Here is a 20,122-nt window from a genome sequence, read left to right as displayed (position 1 = left end):
CCGCATGCTGGTGCTAGGCAAGTGCGACGGCTTGAGCGAGGTGGAAATAGTGCCGCTGCAGATGGTAGAGACCTGGAATATTAGGATCAAGGGCTTACCTTCTCATCTGAGGACTGAGGAAACTCTAATCCTCATTAGGTCTTCGATGGGAAAGTTCTTGAGCAGACCTGTTGCCATTATATCGTGGTATGACAGAGCAGCGGTACAGAGGTCAGGTGGACGTGGGGTTTACTTTCAAGGCTAGAATCTTGGAAGAGGTTCAGATCCAGTAAGAGAAGTTTAAGGGGCTATGCTGGGATTCTGGATTTTTTTATCTCATGAAGTGAAGGACTGTGACAGGTTTCTGCGCCACCAAGCCGAGAAACAGGTGCAGAAGGTAGCGCTAGCGGCGGCAAAGACAAGTCTAGTGGCGGTGGCGGCTTCTGTTGGGTCGCAGAATAGTGTCTCTGGTTTGGGGGGGGCAAGGAGAAGCAAGGGTCTGGCCGGGGAAGTGGTCAGTCTGAAACTAGGGTTTCTAATCCTAGTTTGGAGACCTAGAAGACAGTGATGGTGACTCGGCGGCCAGAGAAGGATTTGAGTAGTCTGTTCAAACTTCAAAGCGGCGGATCTGAGTGCAATCCCAGGCTGGGATGCAATGGTGCCATCCAGGGTGGTTGTGGCAGTTTCACCAGTGGAGATGCAAGCTCCCACTATTCGAGTCTCGAAGGTCCGTCGAGAGGCCCAAACTGCATTGAATCGGATCAGAAAGAAGCCCAAGTTGGTGGATGGTACCAATTCAGTCCCTTTAAATTTTGAACCTAGTTTTGATCTTTCAAACACCGATGGGTGATTTACTTGTCCCCTAAGAAACGAGGACGTCCAAAAGGTAGCAGGAATGTAGCTAAACCAATTCCTGGTGTTCCCAAACCCAAGAAGAAGTAGTTCCCTACAAAAGGAGCGGAGAAGATGGCGGAGGAGGCGGTGGTGAAATTGTCTTCAAGTGAGGAAGAATAGGGGGGAAATCGATGGATTGTGCCAACCTCAGTTTAGAATTGGCACCTAATTCAATCCTGGATTGAAGGAAGTCGCCACCGACCCTTGTGGTATCTTTTTTTTTTTTAAAAAGGATTTGATTTTATTAAATATCAAAACCATGAACAAACAGGCCAGAATCTAACAGAACTTACATAAGAAGAGCCGGAACAAACATGATGTCCTATCTAAGTCACACTTAAACTCATTAAAGTCTAAATGGTCACTTGCTGAAACAGCAAGCCAAAAACTAAGCAAGAATAAGCTCACTTCCTAAGGCAAAATCATTTATCTAGTCTAATCTGCCAGTACTCAATTGTGGTACACATATCAACTAGAAACATCTTAGAAAGTATATAGAAGTCACTCCCACTTGAGAAGGCTTGAAGTTCAGAATGTCTTGAAATTTTGTACCTTAAGCAAGTACCATATCTTTCCCCTTAGGGTTAGAGCTAGTACTAGTTTTAGTCTCCTCAGCAGCTAACAACCTCAGCATCAAGTTGGTCTTTTTGCTCTTTGTCTTTTCCATTTCACCGTCTTTCTTTTTTCCTTTTCCTGCTGTTCCATAAGGCAGCTTATTCACACTTCCAATAGGGCGTCCTCTTTTTCTCTTTGGTTAATCACTGTTGTTGGAAGGTCCTTCCAATAAACCCATAATCACTGCATCCAAATTTTTCTTCCCAATAGCAAGACTTAAACATAATTTTTTTGGAGAAATAACTACCTCGTCATTTTCCCTGCTTCGCCTTTGTCCTGTAATTGGATCTCCATTGAGTCTTGGCTCTCTCAGTTCTCGAATTTGCACCTATCTTTGACGACGCATGGCCATCACAGATTGGGGAAGTAAAGCTTCCAGTATGCTATTTGGTATCTGAGCCTTGAAGATCAAGGTTGATTGTTTACCACCACCCTATTGTTATTAGGGTTTTCCTGTCCCCGTAGTATTGCCAAGGTCGTGGGCTGCACCACCCTGCAACTGGTGTATCACTATCTTCTTCCAGATCAGGCCCTAAACAAGGAAGGCCAACATGGGTAACTAGGCCACAGGTACCGCATCTGCAAACAACTTATCGTACCGAAACTGCACCATGAATTGAACTTCATCTTCCACCCAAAATCGGCGACGAAACAAGAGAGGCTTTGCATAGTCTATCTCGACCCTGATGCACAGGACTCGGGTCTGGAAAGCCGGACGATCAAACTCCTTGAAGTCTCCCAGCGTACTACCGATCAGGCGCATAATACGCTCAGACCTGAACGCCGGTGGTACCCCTTGCAGCGTCATCCAGTAGGATGATTTCTTCAATGGTATCTCGCTTGCCAGACTGACACCGTCGTACAGCGCTAGTGCTACAGGAGCCCTGTTGTAGCCCTACGGTCCACCTTTCTAAACCCTATCCACATAAGAGGGATCTGTGAAAGTGAACAGAACTCGGTCATCTTCTCCAACTTCTTCAACGCTCAGTCTGCCATTGATCGCCATGCAAATCGGAACATGCCAAGGAAAGAGCGACGAGAGTATTCCCGCGCCGTGAGCAGCTTTCCCACCATGAAAGCTTCGGGTTGTCTCAGTCCTTTGGATGGACGCAGGTCCACCGGTTTCTTGCCATCAGCCAACGCTAGGGAGGAGGCCAAGCGGGCTGCCATTGCATCAATTGCCATTGACGTGAGAGAGAGGCTACGTAGTCAAAAACCCTAACCCTAGTTTAGAGAGAAGAGGGCGGCTACGTCTGGATCTATCCCCTTGTGGTATCTTTCCTTTTGATTTCTTCTTAGATAGTGCAGGGTGTTTTCTAGATATTTTTAAGTTTCTGAGAATAAAAAGGTCGAATTAATTTGGTAGTGACTCTATCTGACAGCTACACTAAGCCCGTCATTATATGTAATTTTGCTGAATTTCAATATTAATTGACTATTCCTCTCAAAAAAAAATAACATAACCCGTAAATCATTGATGGGAGTGACCTAACAAACTATTTTGCTGACCTATTAAATTGAGAATAACAATTCAGGTAATCATATTGAAGACAGACTCAAATTCTTGCTTAATTACAAACGTTACTTCTAGCTTTTTTGGGGCCGGGACAGCCAATGAAATGTACAACCTATTTAGTCATCAGAAGGACCAACAAACAACATATAACGATCCTTGCTCATTTTCAGCAGAGTCATGCATGTACGTTTTTCGGGGTGTGTAAATAACTCGTCTTCCATTTGGCCTTCAATACCTTGTCTTTGGTGGGCAAGCTTACTCTTTCGAATTGTCAGCGTGATAGGGGGGGATTTCGGAAGGCTTACTTCACCAAACTACTCATGTTCTTCAAAGCGATCTGCATCAATTGATGTCACCATTCATATGGCCTTGAGAGTGCTAGCTCTTTAGCTTCATTATCATCAATGCCAAGCTTCTCATTCATAATCCATTAGTGACAGGGTTGGTGAGCAAGTACTCTCTAATCTCACAGAGTTGCTAGCAGCTGCTATGAGTCGTGGATACTTTTTGCTGAGTAACCTTGTTCAACAAGAACGCTGACTTGACGGCAGTAAGAGATTTCAATCTCATCTAAACCATCAAGTGGGGATTTTTTCAACGGTACTCCATCGATCATCATGTTTACAACCTCAGCTGACTCCTCAATAAACTTGAATCGAATTTCTCGTACCTGGCTAACAACACAATATGAGTTATAGGTTTACTACTACCATGCAGTAAACACAGAAAATGCAATAAGTATCAGCAGTAGGTATGAAGTTTAAGATAACGTATATGACCTGATCAAGGCGAATCCACCTTTTCTTCGGAGAAAGTAAATCATCTCGGGAACCAATAATTTCAAGACGTCCATCATCTGTGAAAGATGAGGTCAAGCCTTTCTGTATGTAATTCGATTTCATCAAACAAGAAAATTTTGATTAATGAGTGCAAAAAACTGGAAAAAAAAAATTAACCAAAACAAAATAACCTTACTCTGTGATCTTTCTTCAAATTTGCTGTTGTCCAAGGAGTTAGTCCACCAACAAAGCTAGGCAAGTTGAGACAAACAATTGACCTAATGCTGTAAGTCAGAAGAATTAAGTTTGTAGTGGTCAGCAAATTAATATATTCTGATCGACCACTCATTTATTTTTGGACAATAACAAACTTAATTTCTTTTTTTCGTTTTACACTGGATAAATAAAGCGAAGCATGCATATGCATGATCACTACAACATAAACAATATAGTTCTCGGATATAAATGATCATGTTTTAATTAAAAGATAATTGTTAAAAAAAACAAAAGCATTTAAGTAAGGGGATGTTAATTTGACAATTTACCTACTAGGAATGCTAAGCATTTCCCACTGATCACCATGATGTTTTAAAACCTCTACTTTTGCAAGTAACCTGTTCAAGGTCCTGTAAGGGATAAATATATTGTTAACACTAAAAGAAGAATATATATATACTACCTACTAACATTAAAATTCTTGCTAGAATTGAATATAAAGAAGCTTGTTTGTATATTACTCAGAAAGTTATATATGTAGTTTTAAACTTCGGCTCGAAAGATAAATAATAATGTTTCGAGTATATCCCTTACAAAATCTACCTTGAAGTATGGCGAAAGCGCGAAGCTCCATACAGTCTTGGATCGTCAACACCTACACAAAATTAGCGATAGAGAATTTTGCTTCCAGAACTATTTAGCAGATATTTACTTTCGCTAATTTCTAACTTCCCATCTCATTGCAGAGAAACAAAAATTAGATTGGCAAGAGAGGAAGTCTTACCAATGCTGAAGTAGTTCCAAAATTCTCCACGGATTAATGGTCGATTGTCCTGATCAAGATATATGCAAATGATAACATGCCTCATTCACAAAGTACTAATAAGAATCTCATGATCATAAAGCAAGAAAGATGAGATCTCGATCAAAGTAGTGCTTTTCAAGGAGTAGAACTGAAAAACAAAACCAAAGAACGTAGCACTTGGAACTTAATTTGTTACCACATTTTCCCTATCTGGTTCATCAACAGGAGTACATAAATGCAGACAATATGGTAATTCTTGATTATCTGTAGGAATGGCTTTCAAGTTGATGAGGATACGCCAGCTGAAATCCATTATATGAAAATGGCGAGTTTAATTTCTTAATGCCAACTAGTTTCCCATAAGAGCCAATATATACTGACTTTAACTTTCAGTACCTGTCAGCTTTGATCTGTTTTGTATGATTTAGAACCGTCTCCAAGATCTTGTTCACTGGTTTCATAGCATCAAACTCCTGGAATTTAGCAATCATGGTGCATTTGGCAATTAGACCGAGCTTAAAGTAAATGTTTCAATAATTAACTTGATTATACACAAGCTAATAATGAATCTCCTACCCATCCAAAGGAGAATGGGATGTTACTCTTGATTCCGAGTGCTATGGGAACAATGGAGGGTGAGTCTGGCAAATTTAGATCACAGAAAACTCCCAGAAACCAGTTTATAAAAACATCCTCACCAACAATCTGAGAAGCAATATGTGTTGGAAAAATTAACCACTGCAGCCTAGATATTAATTGAAGAAAAATAGATAAAAAGGCAAGTTAGGAATTGTCACTCACTATAATTGTCATCTTCTTTTGAATTTCGTCAGTAAAGTTATGTCCTACACCCTTAAGCGTTGCTAGAGCACCATAAACCTCAGTCAGCGCCCTATCTGGGTTCACTGTCGATAATTTATACTTGTTATGGAAACTCTCGTGCAGAACAGCAATGACCTGAAAAAACAAACAACAAAGAATTTTTTTTACTAGTAATGAATTTTTTTTTTACTAGTAATGACCTGAAAAATCAAAGAATTTATACTTGTTATGGAAACTCTCGTGCAGAACAGCAATGACCTAAAAAAACAAACAACAAAGAATTTTTTTTTTGGTCTGAAAACAACAAAGAGTTAAATAAATAACAAACTTTACAAAAAAGATATGCATAAGCTCTTTTTTTTTTACTAGTAATCATATATAGAGTTGGAAGTGCCTTTTGAATGAATCACAATTACTCTTCAGTCAGGCCAGCTTTCGCGTTTCGAAAGTGAACACTCGCGAGCAATTTTTCTTTCCTTGACATACTCTGTAGCATTCTGTACTTGTCCACTGCAATTCAGTAACATTATGCAATGTCACTGTGATTGCAGTGTCATTTAAATTTTTTGACATTTTCAAGCCTATAACATCCATATCTATACTCCGAAGAAAAAAGAAAACATGAAGTAAAGAAATTTAAAGTTAAATATGAAACTTTACTTCAGGCAATTAAGAGCTTTTGGTGAAGTGCTAATTTGCTATGGTATGGCAAATTGAAAATGCATTAACCGCAAGGGGGAAAATGTATTAGTTTTGGAGAAAGTCATTGTAGAATTGTACCTGCTCACGATTAAGCAAGTAGCGAAGGTCTTCAGCAAGATCTCCTACTTGGTCACTTCTTAAATCAATAAACACAAATATTGGACATTTTGGTACTTCGGTTTTATCCTGAATCCATTTCGCTTTCTTGTCTTTTGTCGCAACAGTCACCCATGAACATTGAATACGAATTTCATGAGGTATCAACATCTTCTTCAGGGCAGACCTACAATTTTGGAATGTTACCCTTTCCTTTGCTTTCTTATTGCACGCAATTATGGAATTTTAATCAATCTTCTACTTTGAAAGGAGTTCAAGAAATTGCAAGTGCAATATTGGATACATAACGACCAAAGTTAAGGGATCAAATAAGAGTTCAATATATTGTAGGAAGAACTATGGAAAGTCACTTATTCTTATAAGTCAAATAATAAATCCATCAGACAAAAGAACGATTTTGTTGTTGTTGTTGTTGTAAGAAAATAAAAACTTGGGAAGCTGAAAAATAAAATCATGTACCTATTATAATCATTTTGACCAATCTGATTTGCAATGATCAAGTCTGCCAGAGTCTTGGCAATTGATGGTAGGCCACAAACTTGATGCAGAATCTCATCATGAACCTTTTTCACAGTTTCCATGTTGGACTTACCAAAGCGTGTTCCTTCACCGCACCTGTATTTTTCATGGTGTAAAAAGCTGTTAAAGTTGGAAAAGCACTCTTCTCTCTCCAATGGCAGAACAAGGAACAACTTATTTTGGCCAAAGCCCACCATATCTCGCGCTACTTCCGTCAACCTAGTAGTGACAATGACCGTACCACCAGAGTCTTTAGGCAATCCGTGTGATAAGTGATCCTGAATTTTTTCACCTTCCGGGAGTTTAAAACATAAATCCGAGTAGAACTCCATAATGTCCCAAACATCATCAAGCACAATCAAATACCTTTTACCTAATAAAACATGGTAGAGCCTTTCCAAGAGCTCGGCAAGGCTAAGGTTCTTGTCTATGGAGACCCCCAACATTTCAAGGATACATGTCACAATGCTAATGCTGATCTCCTGATCAGTGGCAGCAGTAGCATCCGGTACTTGGTTTTTAGCTTTGATTATATCCGACAAGCATAACCAAACTATAGGATCAAATTCGAACCACACAGTTTTCAAGACCTTGTGCACGAAAGTGGACTTACCAACACCTGCCATGCCAACTATCCCAATGGCCGTAAATCCAATTCCGGCTGGATCACCAACAAGCAAGCTGGAGTCCCTAAAATCCCTTTGGTTCCTGGACCTCCCTACATTGGGAATTAGTAGCACATTTTCTGGTGAAATTTTCTTTGCCTTCTCTGTTAATGGCAAACATTCTTCTACAACATTCGTCTTCTCTTTCGGCGTAGAAATCGATGTGGGGCTGTTATCTATTGGTGTTTGATGGTCTTGCCGTTCCACTGAAGTTGTCGACCGTACTCCAGACTTCCTTTTGAGTGTGGTCAGCCGCTTATGCACAGAATTTTGGCGAAGCCCCACCATATCGAGAGCTACTTCTGGTTTACTACTAATGACAATGACTACACCACCACTATCCTTAGGCAATCCATGCGATAACCGATTCCCGAATTTCCCACGGTCATTACCCAAATCCGAATAGAATTCCATAGCATTAAACACATCATCCAACGCAATCAAATACTTTTTACCTGATAAAAGACTGTAGAGCCTTTCCAAGAGCGAAGTGAGTCCTAGGCCAGAAATACCAGTTTCCTCCTCCCCCAACTTTTGAAGAATGAGTTTCACAATGCTCATGCTGACCCCATTGGCACTAGTACCGCCTACTACATTGTTTTCTTGCATTATATCAGACAAACATAACTGAATGATAGGAGAAAACTCAGAGCGTATGTCATTCCACTCCAAAATTTCTTTTAATAAGAAAGTGGACTTACCCACACCAGCCATGCCGACTATCCCAATGGACGTGAACCCATTTCCGGTTGCACCGTCACTGAGCAAGTGGAAGTCCCTAAGCGTCAGTGAACCACTATACTGTCTCCCAAATCGTACATCAGAAAACACCACAGTTTCTTCTGAGTTCTTCTTTATCACCACTATATCTTTCTCTGTAAATCCCACACATTCGACTGCGTTCCTCTCTTTTTTCTCCCTCAGGACAGAAACAGACGTTGATGGGCTGCTACGCACCAAAATGTCAAACTTACTGCTCAGTGCCGTCAGCCGCTTCTTCATCTTTAGGATGAAATAAACTGTGGAAGGATTCAAGGGCAAGATCTTCTTGTTAAGCTCCTTGAACTCCTTTGCAAAGATTCGGCACTCTGCCAATGCGTAGTTGAGCTCCAAGAGATAACGGTAAACCAGAATGTAAGTATTCCTTTCCCATGACACCATATTCAATGCCATCCCTGCAGCTATCTCGGAAAAAGGAATCGTCTCTGTTTCTATTAACTTCTGTTTGATTGTTTTGAAGTAAGAAATGAGATTTATGGAACCTGATAATTCAGACTCTGCCTCTAACAGAGATCTCAAGAACTTCTTCCACTGGAATTCAGCAAAATCCTTGGCAGCCATTGCTTCTCCTTCAACAGAGTAAACACACACCACGCACCCCTCCAATTTTGTGAATCCAGGAACAGAGTTTTGCTCTGGTTTGGGCACTTGCCAAAGTGTGAACTAAAATTCAAGAGTGGATCGTTTGATTGTTAGTTGATTCATGATGTATGAGCTCGAGAGAGAATTCAAGTTCTCCACCTAACAATTATTGACAGAAAACTCTAAATTAATCCCGTTGATCAGCTCAGCTGTCTCACTCTTACAAATACTAGTATTATTTTTCTACTTGCCACATGACTTGGGATGCATAGTTGACTTCAACAAGCCTGTGGAGTCTCTATGCTCTGTTTTCACTTCCACAGCTGAAACAATCTGCAACACTTTTTTACATCTCAAAACAATGTCTACTTCATCATCAAAAGATGCAGAGAAATGCATTCCCAAGTTGCTGGGTCGTCTCAGCGAAGCCCGGACTGCCGCCAACACCGACGATCCGGCGGTTCTAAATAGCTTCCAGAGGATCCAAGAAGAGCTTGAAATCATGAAAAACATGCTACTGCTACCCAGAGCCAAACAGTGGGAGCAAACTCTGTCAGACCAGTTCAATGCCTTGGAACGCCGCCTCGACAAGTTCATCTTGGGATCCCAGGACGGCGAGTCCATGAGCAGCGTGGCAATCAACCGCGTGCTGGATCCCATTTTCGATAACGTCGAAAACATCAAACTCGCAATCCCTTTGGTGGAGTCGATGCCATCATTTCAACACGTTCCTGAGTCATGGACACGTTCGTCTCAGAGTCATCAAGCAGCTCAGAAAAAGTCACAGGTGTGGTCTCAACTGGACGTGGAGTATGGGCTTTACGAGAGTGCAGCCATGAGTAGTATAAAGCTCAGCTATGAGCGTTTAGAGAGCATCGAACTGAAGATGTGCTGTCTATCACTGTCGATCTTTCCAGAGAGTTCTGTCATAAAGAAGAGGCCTCTAATTTACTTCTGGATTGGCCAGGCTTTCGTTACGAGCACACAAGACGAGACTGCAGAGGAGGTAGGAGAAGATGTCTTTAGAAAACTCATGATATGCAACTTGATTCAACCACATTTAAATGCGTCCAGTACTTTTGTGAATAATTGTACAATACATCCTTGGATTCATCGCATGTTGATGTTCTTGGCTCATGAAGCTGAGCTTTTCGACTTTAGTTCAAGATTGCCATTGAAGGAAACTATGAAAAATAGTATGGGTGTATGCTTAACTTTTGATCAGCCAGTCCCTGAGTTACCTCCAGCTGACTTCGACAATGTAATACCGACAGTTTTCAATGTAAGTGCCCAATATCTCATATTGAAACCAGAATGGCTAATCGGGTTGAAGACACTCACGGTTCTCCAGCTGGGACGGTGGCAGAACTCGACTTCTCATCACATTGAAGTGGATGATGAAGCGTTTTTAGATGGATTAGGAGCCCTGAAGCACTTGAAGTATTTTAGCCTCCGCGGAATGTCAACAATTGCCAAGCTCCCTTCAGCTCTCCTTAAGCTCATCAACCTTGAAATTCTAGATCTGAGAGCATGCCACAACTTGGAGAAATTGCCTTCGGATATCTCATCGTTGAGGAAGCTCACACATTTGGATGTGTCAGAGTGTTACTTGCTTGACATTATGCCAAAAGGGATTGACAAACTCTCTTGCCTTGAAGTTCTGGAAGGTTATGTGATAGGAGGTCCGAAAAGAACTCCCTGCAGAGTTGGTGATCTTGCCAAGTTGAAGAGACTAAAGCGGCTCAGCATACACATGGGGAATGAGGCTGAAGTTAAGGAGGGGGAATTGGAGGAGTTGGAGAAAATTGAATCTCTTTGCCGCCTAAAATTATCATGGGGAGTGGTTGCTCCAAAGTTGAGAAAGAAGGTCTCTCAACAGTCCTTAAAACTCTCATTTCCACCAGATTTAGAAAAATTAGAACTTCAAGGCATCCCCCTAGGACAAGTACCTGAATGGTTGAACCCTAGCAAATTGAAGAAGTTAAAGAAGCTCTACATTAGGGGTGGGGGGCTTGATAGTTTGAATCATAAGGAGACTGAAGATTGGAAAGTTGAAGTCTTGCGTCTCAAGTACTTAAAGAAGCTGGAGATAGGATTTCAACAGTTGCAGCAAGAGTTTCCTCATCTGCGGTACTTGGAGAAAATCGACTGCCATCTGAGTCAAGGGGATACATATGATAAAGACATTGTTTGGAGCAAAGTGGAAGGCGATATATCAGATAGGTATATCAATGCTACGAATAAAAGCTAGTCAAATAGCTGTACTTTCTGTGTGAATTTATAATGTGACTTAATCAAGTAAGGCTGTGTTTATATGTTCTTCTATAAACCTTTCAGGATTTCATCCCTTGTGTTATGAGTTCTCTAGCTACTTTAAATTTGTATGTGAATCTAGTCTACTACTTTCTGTTGTTTCTGTGGAAGATAAGTAATGTTCATATTTAACAAATACATGAAAAGCATATGTTTGTAAGAACGATAGTCTCCAAATTTATTTGACGATGAGAGTCAAATCCATGGCAACCTAGATGATTATTACTCATTAGTATCCACATATATGATTGTTCTGGTTCTTCTGTTATTTTACAGAAAAATGTGTACGGCTTACAGAATAGCAATTATTCATCAGAAGCAGCAAACAATTAATTAGCTCCTTGGTGTTCTTTTTATGCATACAATGTAGCAGGTTTCCAACTGCATTTTTTTTTCTCTTAAATGGAGTAAAAACTTACAAAAATAACAAATTAAATAAACAATGTCTCGATTCAACAATAGAAGCAAAACAGGATAGACAGCAACCGCCAATTCCGGATTAAAGAAGTGAAGAGGTCTTTCTTTTATTTGTTATTAGGTCACTCCAGTGCACACTGTTTTATTTATTGTATTAGAAACAGTTTATTCATAGTAAACAGAAATATAATTTGTCCATAGTGAACGAGTAACATGCAAAACAGCTGTTCACTAACTGCCTGATTGCTTAAAACAAATTGCATTTGTTTTGTTATGTTACGTTAGAATTTTTTTATTTGGTTCATAGAGTTCTCTTTGGTTATTAGGTAGATTCAATGTTTTCATTTGGCTAATCTGGCTTTAAATCAGAGTCAAATTTATGGCTCTTCTTAGATTATCTTCAACAGGCCAGATTCTTCTATTAGAAAATGATCATGTTTGTGAAGAGCACACTATTATTAATGTCTTCCCAATTAGTTCGCATCGATCAGTTAGCTGCAGATTTCTTGCTCTGATAGCACTTGATGCAGCCCAGATATGAATGGGGAAGTAGATAATTATTAAGGCATAAGCAGTTTGAGTAGCATAAAGAAACTTGAAATTTGTTTTCAAAAAAAAAAAAAAAAAAACTTGAAATTTTGCAGAAGCATCCCCCATACGAAAAGAGAAACCACGAGGCAGATACAATTAAATGAACTGAAAAGGATATATAAGTACTCAACAACAGAATGTATATGCATCATCAAAGAAAAAGACTTTGTACACAACAAGTCTGGGTTTTCAAGCAGATCGCTAATATCCCCAATTCACTTAATGATAAGGCTACACTTACTACATTAATTATTCAAAACATAGATACGTTTACTTTCCCACAACAAGTTTTGCTCTAGCATGGCCCTCATTTATTTGGAACTGCTCCCCTATGCCAAAATGAGCCATCAATAACCAAACAAAAGTGACAAGCTCTCCACCTTTACACAGCAACTGAGCATGGTCATTTGCTCTGCAATGCCCAGCAGAAAATGACAACAATTCCACCCACACTTCACTTATTAAATCCCATTTATTTTCCTTCAATTTCTGCAGCTCTTTGGCCAAAATGCATGCATCAAACAAAACAGATTTACTTCTATCCCCTTTGACATCAACAGGTTTGACATCAGTGTTTACATCAAGGATTCTTTTACAAGCCTCTTCGATTCCAGATCTCAATTCCCTTCTGCTGAAGAACTTTTTGGCTTCTTCACAAGTATCTCGGAATCTTATTTGTCCAATTCCTGGTACAGAAGACATCATAGTAGGCTGCATAACTAAGAGATATAACATGTAATCAGACAGTGTCTTACTGTATTCTTTTCTCTTATTAAAATAGTGGTCACTATCATCACTATCATCATCATCAGCACCAGCACATTCATCATGTTGTAGATGATCCCCAGCAATTTGATGCGAAACTAGATTTTGGCAAAAATTGGCCATGGCCTCCCCAAGCCCCCATATCGCTCCTTTTAATTTCTTAATAAAATCTAGACCTATATGTAATGGTCTTGAAAGTTTTGCGAAGAAATTGTTGATTCTGCCACTATCAGCAATAGCCTCACCAGCAATACCACTATCATTATCATCACTTGCATCATTGTAATCATCCATGTTATAGCAAAACTCAGTAGCAATATGCCATAATAGAATGCTTTGGTCATAATCAACATCAACAACATAAGATAATAACTTACTGATCACCATGTTTTTGTCCACAGTACTATCCCAATAGCTATCTCGGAGAGTCCAATCGCTATCCTGGAGAACCCAATCACCTCTGGCTGAACATATCTTCTTCGCAGTTTCAGGATCATCTGCCAGCAGAGATTTACTTTTCACCTCTTTGAAAATGAAATCCCATAAATCTTTAGTTAGTGGCTTGCTGGACCTGTATTTCATCCTATCTCGAAGATCCTTAACACCCAATAAGTCAATGATTTTAATGTAGACAATGCCAAAGTAGTCCAAAATTGTAGGGGAAATTTTTGGACATTCCTTGAGGGAATAATGTATCAAGTTGAATGCAGACACAGATCCATACCATCTCCGGAACAGAACTTCTCTAGTCCACTCCAAACAGATTGTTGATCTTGCAATTGGAGTTTCATCACTGCCATTTTTTGCTTTGGTAGACCACCATGATCTCTTAAGATGGAGATACTTTCCTAGAATAGCAGTGGCTATGCAAGAGTCTTGCCAATACTTGTTCAGGGCTGCTACAGTCCAATCGGAGAATAGAACCATGAAAGCAGATAATGAATCCAGGCCAATGGCACCATAAAGCAACACATAGGTAATTCTGACATCATACCTATGAAGATCCGTTTTCTCTAATTTATAGAAGAAAACAAGAGCTACAGAAACTGCACCAAAGGATATAGCCCGGAAGAAGTATCCTAGCTTAGAATGCACCACAACCACCTTGGTGAAGAGAGCTTCATATATAAAGTTGAGCTCAACAGCGATTAATTTGAAAGCTTCTTCTGAGTTTCGCTCATGGAAAATCACACGGCTCTCGTAGCGTTCATGAAAGCTAAAAATGAGATCTACAATAAGACCCTTGAAGATTTGGAAGAAGTGATGAGCATGTCGTACCACTGCAATGTCATTCTCCATATCGCCTTTTTCAATCACATAAGTTATTGTCCTGGATTCTTTGCTGCGCTCTGCTGTGAGTTCAATATGAGTTGGAAGTTGAGCATCTAGCTTTGAGGAGTATTCTTCCATGAGCTTCGCATAATTAGGTCCAGCATCAGGCTTCTTAAGCATGGATTCCTTGAAGTTATCCAAGCTTGCAAGATACAAAGCACGTGTTCTCTCTGCATACTTAATGATTCCAGCAACAAAGAGAAGCCCTGTTGGTAGGCACAGCTTATTCGGTAGTGACTGAAGGAAGAGATAAATAGAAGCTATGACCTGGAATACGAGGCCAAGCAAGTGCCTTAGCCACAGGGTATTATCTTCCAGAGCAAAAGCAGTGATGGTGTCTGGACCACCAAGGTGTAACAAAAGAAAGGGAGTCCAAAATACCAAAAGATCACTGGCCTCATCGGGAACTGAATTATCACCTTGGCTGTTGGAGATTAATCCAACTGCAAAGTTAGCAGCCCAATCAGCAAGTAGGTACGCTGACCAGATGACCAAGGTTAGCCATGTGTTGGGTGTTCTCTTTCTGAATGGTGCAAAAAGAATTAAAGTGGTCTGCAATGAGAGGCTTAAGAGGACAAAGCTCTGGAGATTCCACCTTTCCCATAGATTCCTAACGCTGTCGGGAATGAGAGTAACCATATCCTCCTTTGGCTCCCCTCCTAGTTTCAGACCACTAGAAAATAAGCTTCAGAGGTTAGTTTTACGTCCTACAAGTTATCATTAAAGCAGAAGGGATATACGATTGTGTGCTTAATACAATAATGAAATCAACTATTAGACTACTATTGGATCCATGATGACCTCTATTATTGGTAATGGTACCCTGGTAGGTAGATGATTAAAGACTTATTACCAGATGAGTTCTATTCAATTACCATCAAAGAAATTATGTTTCGAGGTATCTTATAATACTCAGAGAACCTCTCTCTCTCTCCCCCCTTAAAACTAAAGACTAATCTATCACCTGAAAGTCTAAAGCTAAAAGAACAAAGACAAATCTCTAGATGATTCTAGCCATTGGAATATAGGACACATCTGAAACATTTTCCAAGTGACAGATAGCAATATTCAGAAACCGTATAGCAAAAAATCAGAATTAGAACAAGAGATGATTAAATGAATACAGGCTCATAAAGATATCTAACAATGAGAGATGTTAAGTTCATGAGAATCTGACAGGGTATCTGAAATAGATCTTCCTAATTGACAAAGAATCATAACAGCCAATGAGTATATCAGTGCAATGTGTTTTCAACTGTTCAGTATCGAGTACCGGCAACACTAATGGGCAATTTGTTGCCAACAAATAAAGACAATCCCATCAACAATTGCTCAAGCAATGAACCAATACACAGAACAAAGCAGAAAATAAAGACAGTGAACGAGAGATGAGAGAACATACACAATCCGAGCTGTACGCAAAAGACTAATGACAGCGTGCTTGATTTCCAGTTGATATATATGATACTTCTCATATCTGAGCCATACCAGGAGTCAACTGTGAAAGTCCATATCCTTGTGACTATCTCCAACCGAAACTGAAACAAAACTCTGGAGAGCAACCTCAAAGTTACTACAAATTAAATGATCCAGCAAAAGAAAATGAAAATTTAGTCAATATAATATATATTTCAGCATTGACCAGTTAAAACTAATAATGATTCCAGGATGGCCTCCGTTTACTAGTAGCTAGGGACCTTATTAAACTATTCCAGGAATGGCATCTTTTGTTTTGTTTTGGTTGCATACTTGCATATGTTCAATTAGTTAGAACAAGCATTTCTGGCCCGACTTACTTTCCACCTTCTCTCGCAACTTGGGCTAGTAGCCCCAAAACCAATTACTATATCCCATTTCAAGAACATAATTTTCACCAATCTTGGTTGCATGTGGAAATTTGATTCAAGTTTAGCGGAAGTTAATTCCTCAACTGCAGACTGACACTAATATCACATAAGAAAGTTTCAACAAACACCTTCTTCTCAAAGTCATCCATATTTCATCGAATAAATCAAACCCAAATCACAGAGGAGTGCAAGAACGTCTATTGATGATAAAGCAACAGAGGAAGAAACTTGAACCCAAAAACCTGTGGAGAATACTAAACGGATAGACTGATGGACTCCTCATCATTCTTATCTCTAATGACAGACGGCAACGTCGACGGAGTCTAGGCAGCCGGTGTCTCCCTTCCGACGTGACGAAAAACGAAAATACTTGGGATCCCAAAATATCAATACCAAATGATGGGGCATTGGGGCGTACGTCTTCAACCTAATAATTTCCGGCTTTGTATTTCTATTAAACTTTGTAACTTTAAAATAAAACATTAACTATTAAAAAATTTAGTCAAACTCGAATAAGTTTTCCAACCCTATCACATACACACTTCTCCAGATGATTGTATTTCATAAGTAGGATACAACTCTCATTATAAACCGAGAATGATTTCTAATTTTGATTTGAAATCAGCCAAGATGGATTATAGAACAGTATATGAGTTTTGAAAACACAATGGCAAGTGATATATTTGGTGAAAATTATATGGATAGTTGTTCTGCACTTTTGATTGTGTTAGGGTTTAATCAAGTTTTTAAATTATTATTTTTTGGCTAAATAATTATTTCTTTTTTAAATGAACACTTAATTTAATTTACTGGATTTTATTGAATTAAAGGTGATGATGTGGCACTTACCGTGTCAAATGTTACGTCATTTGGTATGAATATTTCATATAATTTTTTTGAACTTGTAGCACTGCTCGATTTTTTTTTTTAGGGTAAAAGAAAACTTTAATAACTAAATACGATTACAATCGTACATGAGGGCATCCAGAATAATCGCTGGAGCATTAGTAAACCATTCAAGATGAACATTCATGACTAGCTAAACGATGAGCAACCACATTTGCTTGTCTAGGAACAAAGCAAACTGTAGTCTCTCCTAACTCCAGCACCAGGCCTTGGATATCAGAAATCAAAGCTACCAATTCCAACAGATCCCCAGTCAGAGAATTAATAGCTTGAACTGCATTTAAGCAATCACTTTCAAGCACAGCCTTTGAGACATTCAAGGCCTGCAGCAGCTCTAACCCATGCTTGATCGCCAACAACTCAGTATGCAGCGGGGAATTGACAAACTCTACCCTATAAGAAAATGCAGCAAGAAAGTGTCCAAGAGAGTTCCTTAAAACACCACATGTACCACCGTACGGAACAGAAGGGAGAAAAGCCGCATCCACGTTTAGCTTAAGAGTATCTCCCATCGGTGCCGTCCACGTCTTCCGACAGGAAGATCGAGATCGGTCCCTATTATCAGAAGTCCTATGACACTGGAGTACTCCTCAAACCAGGCCATAGCAGAGGCCACAAGTCTAGCCCCTGTTTGTGATCGATCCCTCCACAACTTATCATTCATATTATTCCAGATGCTCCACATTAAAACTAGAAGCTTATCAAAACACTCAGATGACATAGAGGTCGCTCTTTCCAGGACCCAATCCTTCCAGGACAGGGATGAAGGCTGAATGAAGAAAGGAGGAGCGCCTAGAATTTCTGTAGTCATGGGATAATGACAAAACAGGTGTTCGACAGTCTCCACAGCGTTGGAACATACCACACAATGCAGATCACCTGAGTATCCTTTACTTGTGAGGGCTGCACGAGTAGGGAGAAGGTTCAGCGCTGCTCTCCACCCAAAGATAGCCACCTTGCTGGGAACATTGGCCTTCCATAGAGCCCTCCAGACCTGGCCATAAGGGTCCTCACTCGAAGATGAAGCAAACTGATCGCCCATGACCAAATCACGAGCTACTGTATAAGCAGATTTAACCGAGAAAAAACCTCTCTTATGTAGCATCCATGCCACCCTGTCATAATCATGATGTCTACTTAGAGGAATTGACAGAACCTTAGTAACCACCAGTGGATCAAAACACAAGTGAACGGCAGCGTCATTCCACGACCACGAATTCACATTGATCAAATCTACGACTCTCTCAAACACTGTACCCTGAGGCCGGATTAGAAGATGATGGGAAACATATGGTATCCAGTCCGAGTCCCATATGACAACAGAGGCTCCATTACCAATCCGCCAAGTCAAACCAGCTTGTAATACTGGTCTAGCCTCCATAATACTCCTCCAAGAGTAGGATGGTCGTTCGCCCATGTCAGCCGTGAGAAACGATCCATGAGGATAGTAAACCGCCTTAAAAACTTGGGCCACAAGAGAATGAGGATGAGAAAGAAGACGCCACCCTTGCTTAGCTAGCATGGCAAGATTGTGAGCATAGAGATGTTTAAAACTCATGCCTCCTTGTTCTTTAGGGAGGCACATTCGCTCCCATGATCTCCAATGGATTTTACGTTTCTCATCAGTACTGCCCCAAAAGAATTGACAACAGAGTTGCTGAAGATCATCACAGAGTGACCTAGGCAAAGCATAGCAATTCATAACATAGTTTGGCAAAGTTTGAGCAACTACCTTGAAGAGCAGCTCCTTACCTCCAACACTAAGAAGCTCAGCTCTCCAGCTGATTAACTTTTTCGTGAGTCTCTCCTTCAAGTAGGCAAAGATGGCAGTCTTGTTGTGTCCTACATGTATAGGGAGGCCGAGATATAGACCGTGTTCTTTCACACATTCCACACCCAAAATTGCTGCCAATTGAGTTCTCTTAGGCTGACTTACATTACCACTGAAGACCACACTTGATTTCTGTAGGTTGATATGCTGACCTGAGGCCTTTGCATACATGGTTAAGTGATGCGCTTTTAGGAAGCTGATGTGCTTTTGGGAGCGCACAATTTAACCCTGAAAATATCGTTAGTAGTATAAGCAAATAGGGATCGTTCTATTCCGGGGATTGAGGGTACACCTGTCATTGTGAAACAAATAAAGAAAAGTATTATTTACAAAAATAAAATAAAGAATAAATATATACAATTGAATAAACAAATAAAGAATTAAAATAATAAAGTATTATTTACAAAAATAAAGTAAAGAATAGAAATATATACAAGTAACAAAATAAAAAGGAAGGGGGGTTTAAGAATTATAGAATTGAAAATTAAGATAAAGAAAATATAAAAACACATGTACAAGAATGAAACATAAGAAACAAAGATTAAACCCAAGTTTATCATTGAATTCGAATTAACCCTACATTGTTCTTCCAAGTCATATGAAAGGAGTTGATCATGTGAAACATTCGAAAGCAAACGATTTCCCATATTTTACTTTTCAATGCTAATTAATCTAAGCGAAAGCACCTAGATTAATCCTATTAAACATGCAATCAAACCCTAGAAAGCTAGTCAATCATGTCATGTTTAATGCATTACACATAGAGAAAGGCTATCAACTCAAGTGTACAACTTAGTATGAATAAGTTCACCTAATTGCAATCCTCTTCAATTGAATTCGATTTTTGTCCAAAACCTTTACTACTTTGATTCAAGTTTACACAAAACGAAAAGTCGATTTCATGTTCTTAAACCTAGCACCAATTACATGCAAATCCTATAAGTGTCGACCCAAATAAGATAAACATATAAAAGTTTTCTATCAAGAAAATTCAATCGAACAATCACACATAAGCAACTTTGGAATCACAACATAAGAATCGAAATTCTTTATTCAATCATAAAATTTCAGAATATAAACCTTGTTCAAACATAAATGTTAACTAAAAACAATTCTCACGAAACTAAGC

The 20,122-nt window shown here is 39.6% G+C and overlaps 3 protein-coding genes across 8 annotated transcripts in view; 1 reads left to right on the top strand and 2 right to left on the bottom strand.

Annotated features, from left to right (window-relative positions):
• The window catches only part of LOC112185567, a 32,753-nt gene extending 23,579 nt beyond the window's left edge, over positions 1–9,174 (bottom strand). The window contains exons 1-12 of one of the 5 annotated variants that reach the window (XM_024323825.2): positions 6,905–9,168; positions 6,407–6,611; positions 5,606–5,761; positions 5,381–5,509; positions 5,201–5,277; positions 5,001–5,106; positions 4,784–4,832; positions 4,603–4,654; positions 4,329–4,409; positions 3,980–4,067; positions 3,784–3,885; positions 2,979–3,674 (exon numbers count right to left, since the gene is read on the bottom strand). In XM_024323825.2, the coding sequence (XP_024179593.2) occupies positions 3,492–3,674; positions 3,784–3,885; positions 3,980–4,067; positions 4,329–4,409; positions 4,603–4,654; positions 4,784–4,832; positions 5,001–5,106; positions 5,201–5,277; positions 5,381–5,509; positions 5,606–5,761; positions 6,407–6,611; positions 6,905–8,970 (3,294 nt within the window). In that variant the 5' untranslated portion in view covers positions 8,971–9,168 and the 3' untranslated portion in view covers positions 2,979–3,491. Of the gene's footprint in view, positions 1–2,978; positions 3,675–3,783; positions 3,886–3,979; positions 4,068–4,328; positions 4,410–4,602; positions 4,655–4,783; positions 4,833–5,000; positions 5,107–5,200; positions 5,278–5,380; positions 5,510–5,605; positions 5,762–6,406; positions 6,612–6,904 lie in introns of those variants that run through there. The other 4 variants (XM_024323827.2, XM_040514371.1, XM_040514370.1 and 1 more) reach the window with 4 other exon arrangements.
• A 178-nt stretch (positions 9,175–9,352) lies between these two features.
• Positions 9,353–11,242, top strand: LOC112184870 (disease resistance RPP13-like protein 4). The gene has a single exon (XM_024323098.1). It carries the CDS (start codon positions 9,353–9,355, stop codon positions 11,240–11,242), a length of 1,890 nt encoding a protein of 629 aa, XP_024178866.1.
• A 1,193-nt stretch (positions 11,243–12,435) lies between these two features.
• Positions 12,436–16,646, bottom strand: LOC112185861. Of its 2 annotated transcripts, XM_040514089.1 has the most exons (3): positions 16,385–16,646; positions 15,812–15,960; positions 12,436–15,082 (listed from the first exon to the last, which is right to left on the bottom strand). In XM_040514089.1, the coding sequence occupies exon 3, from the start codon at positions 15,046–15,048 to the stop codon at positions 12,583–12,585; it is 2,466 nt and encodes an 821-aa protein (XP_040370023.1). In that variant the 5' UTR covers positions 15,049–15,082; positions 15,812–15,960; positions 16,385–16,646; the 3' UTR covers positions 12,436–12,582. The 2 variants fall into 2 exon arrangements, with proteins under 2 accessions (XP_040370023.1, XP_024179950.1); XM_024324182.2 differs by having other exon boundaries at positions 15,812–16,646.
• Positions 16,647–20,122: the final 3,476 nt, after the last annotated feature.

This window comes from Rosa chinensis, chromosome 2, assembly GCF_002994745.2.
Source record: "Rosa chinensis cultivar Old Blush chromosome 2, RchiOBHm-V2, whole genome shotgun sequence".
Lineage (NCBI taxonomy): Eukaryota > Viridiplantae > Streptophyta > Magnoliopsida > Rosales > Rosaceae > Rosa > Rosa chinensis.
This window is presented reverse-complemented; position numbering and strand designations above follow the sequence as displayed.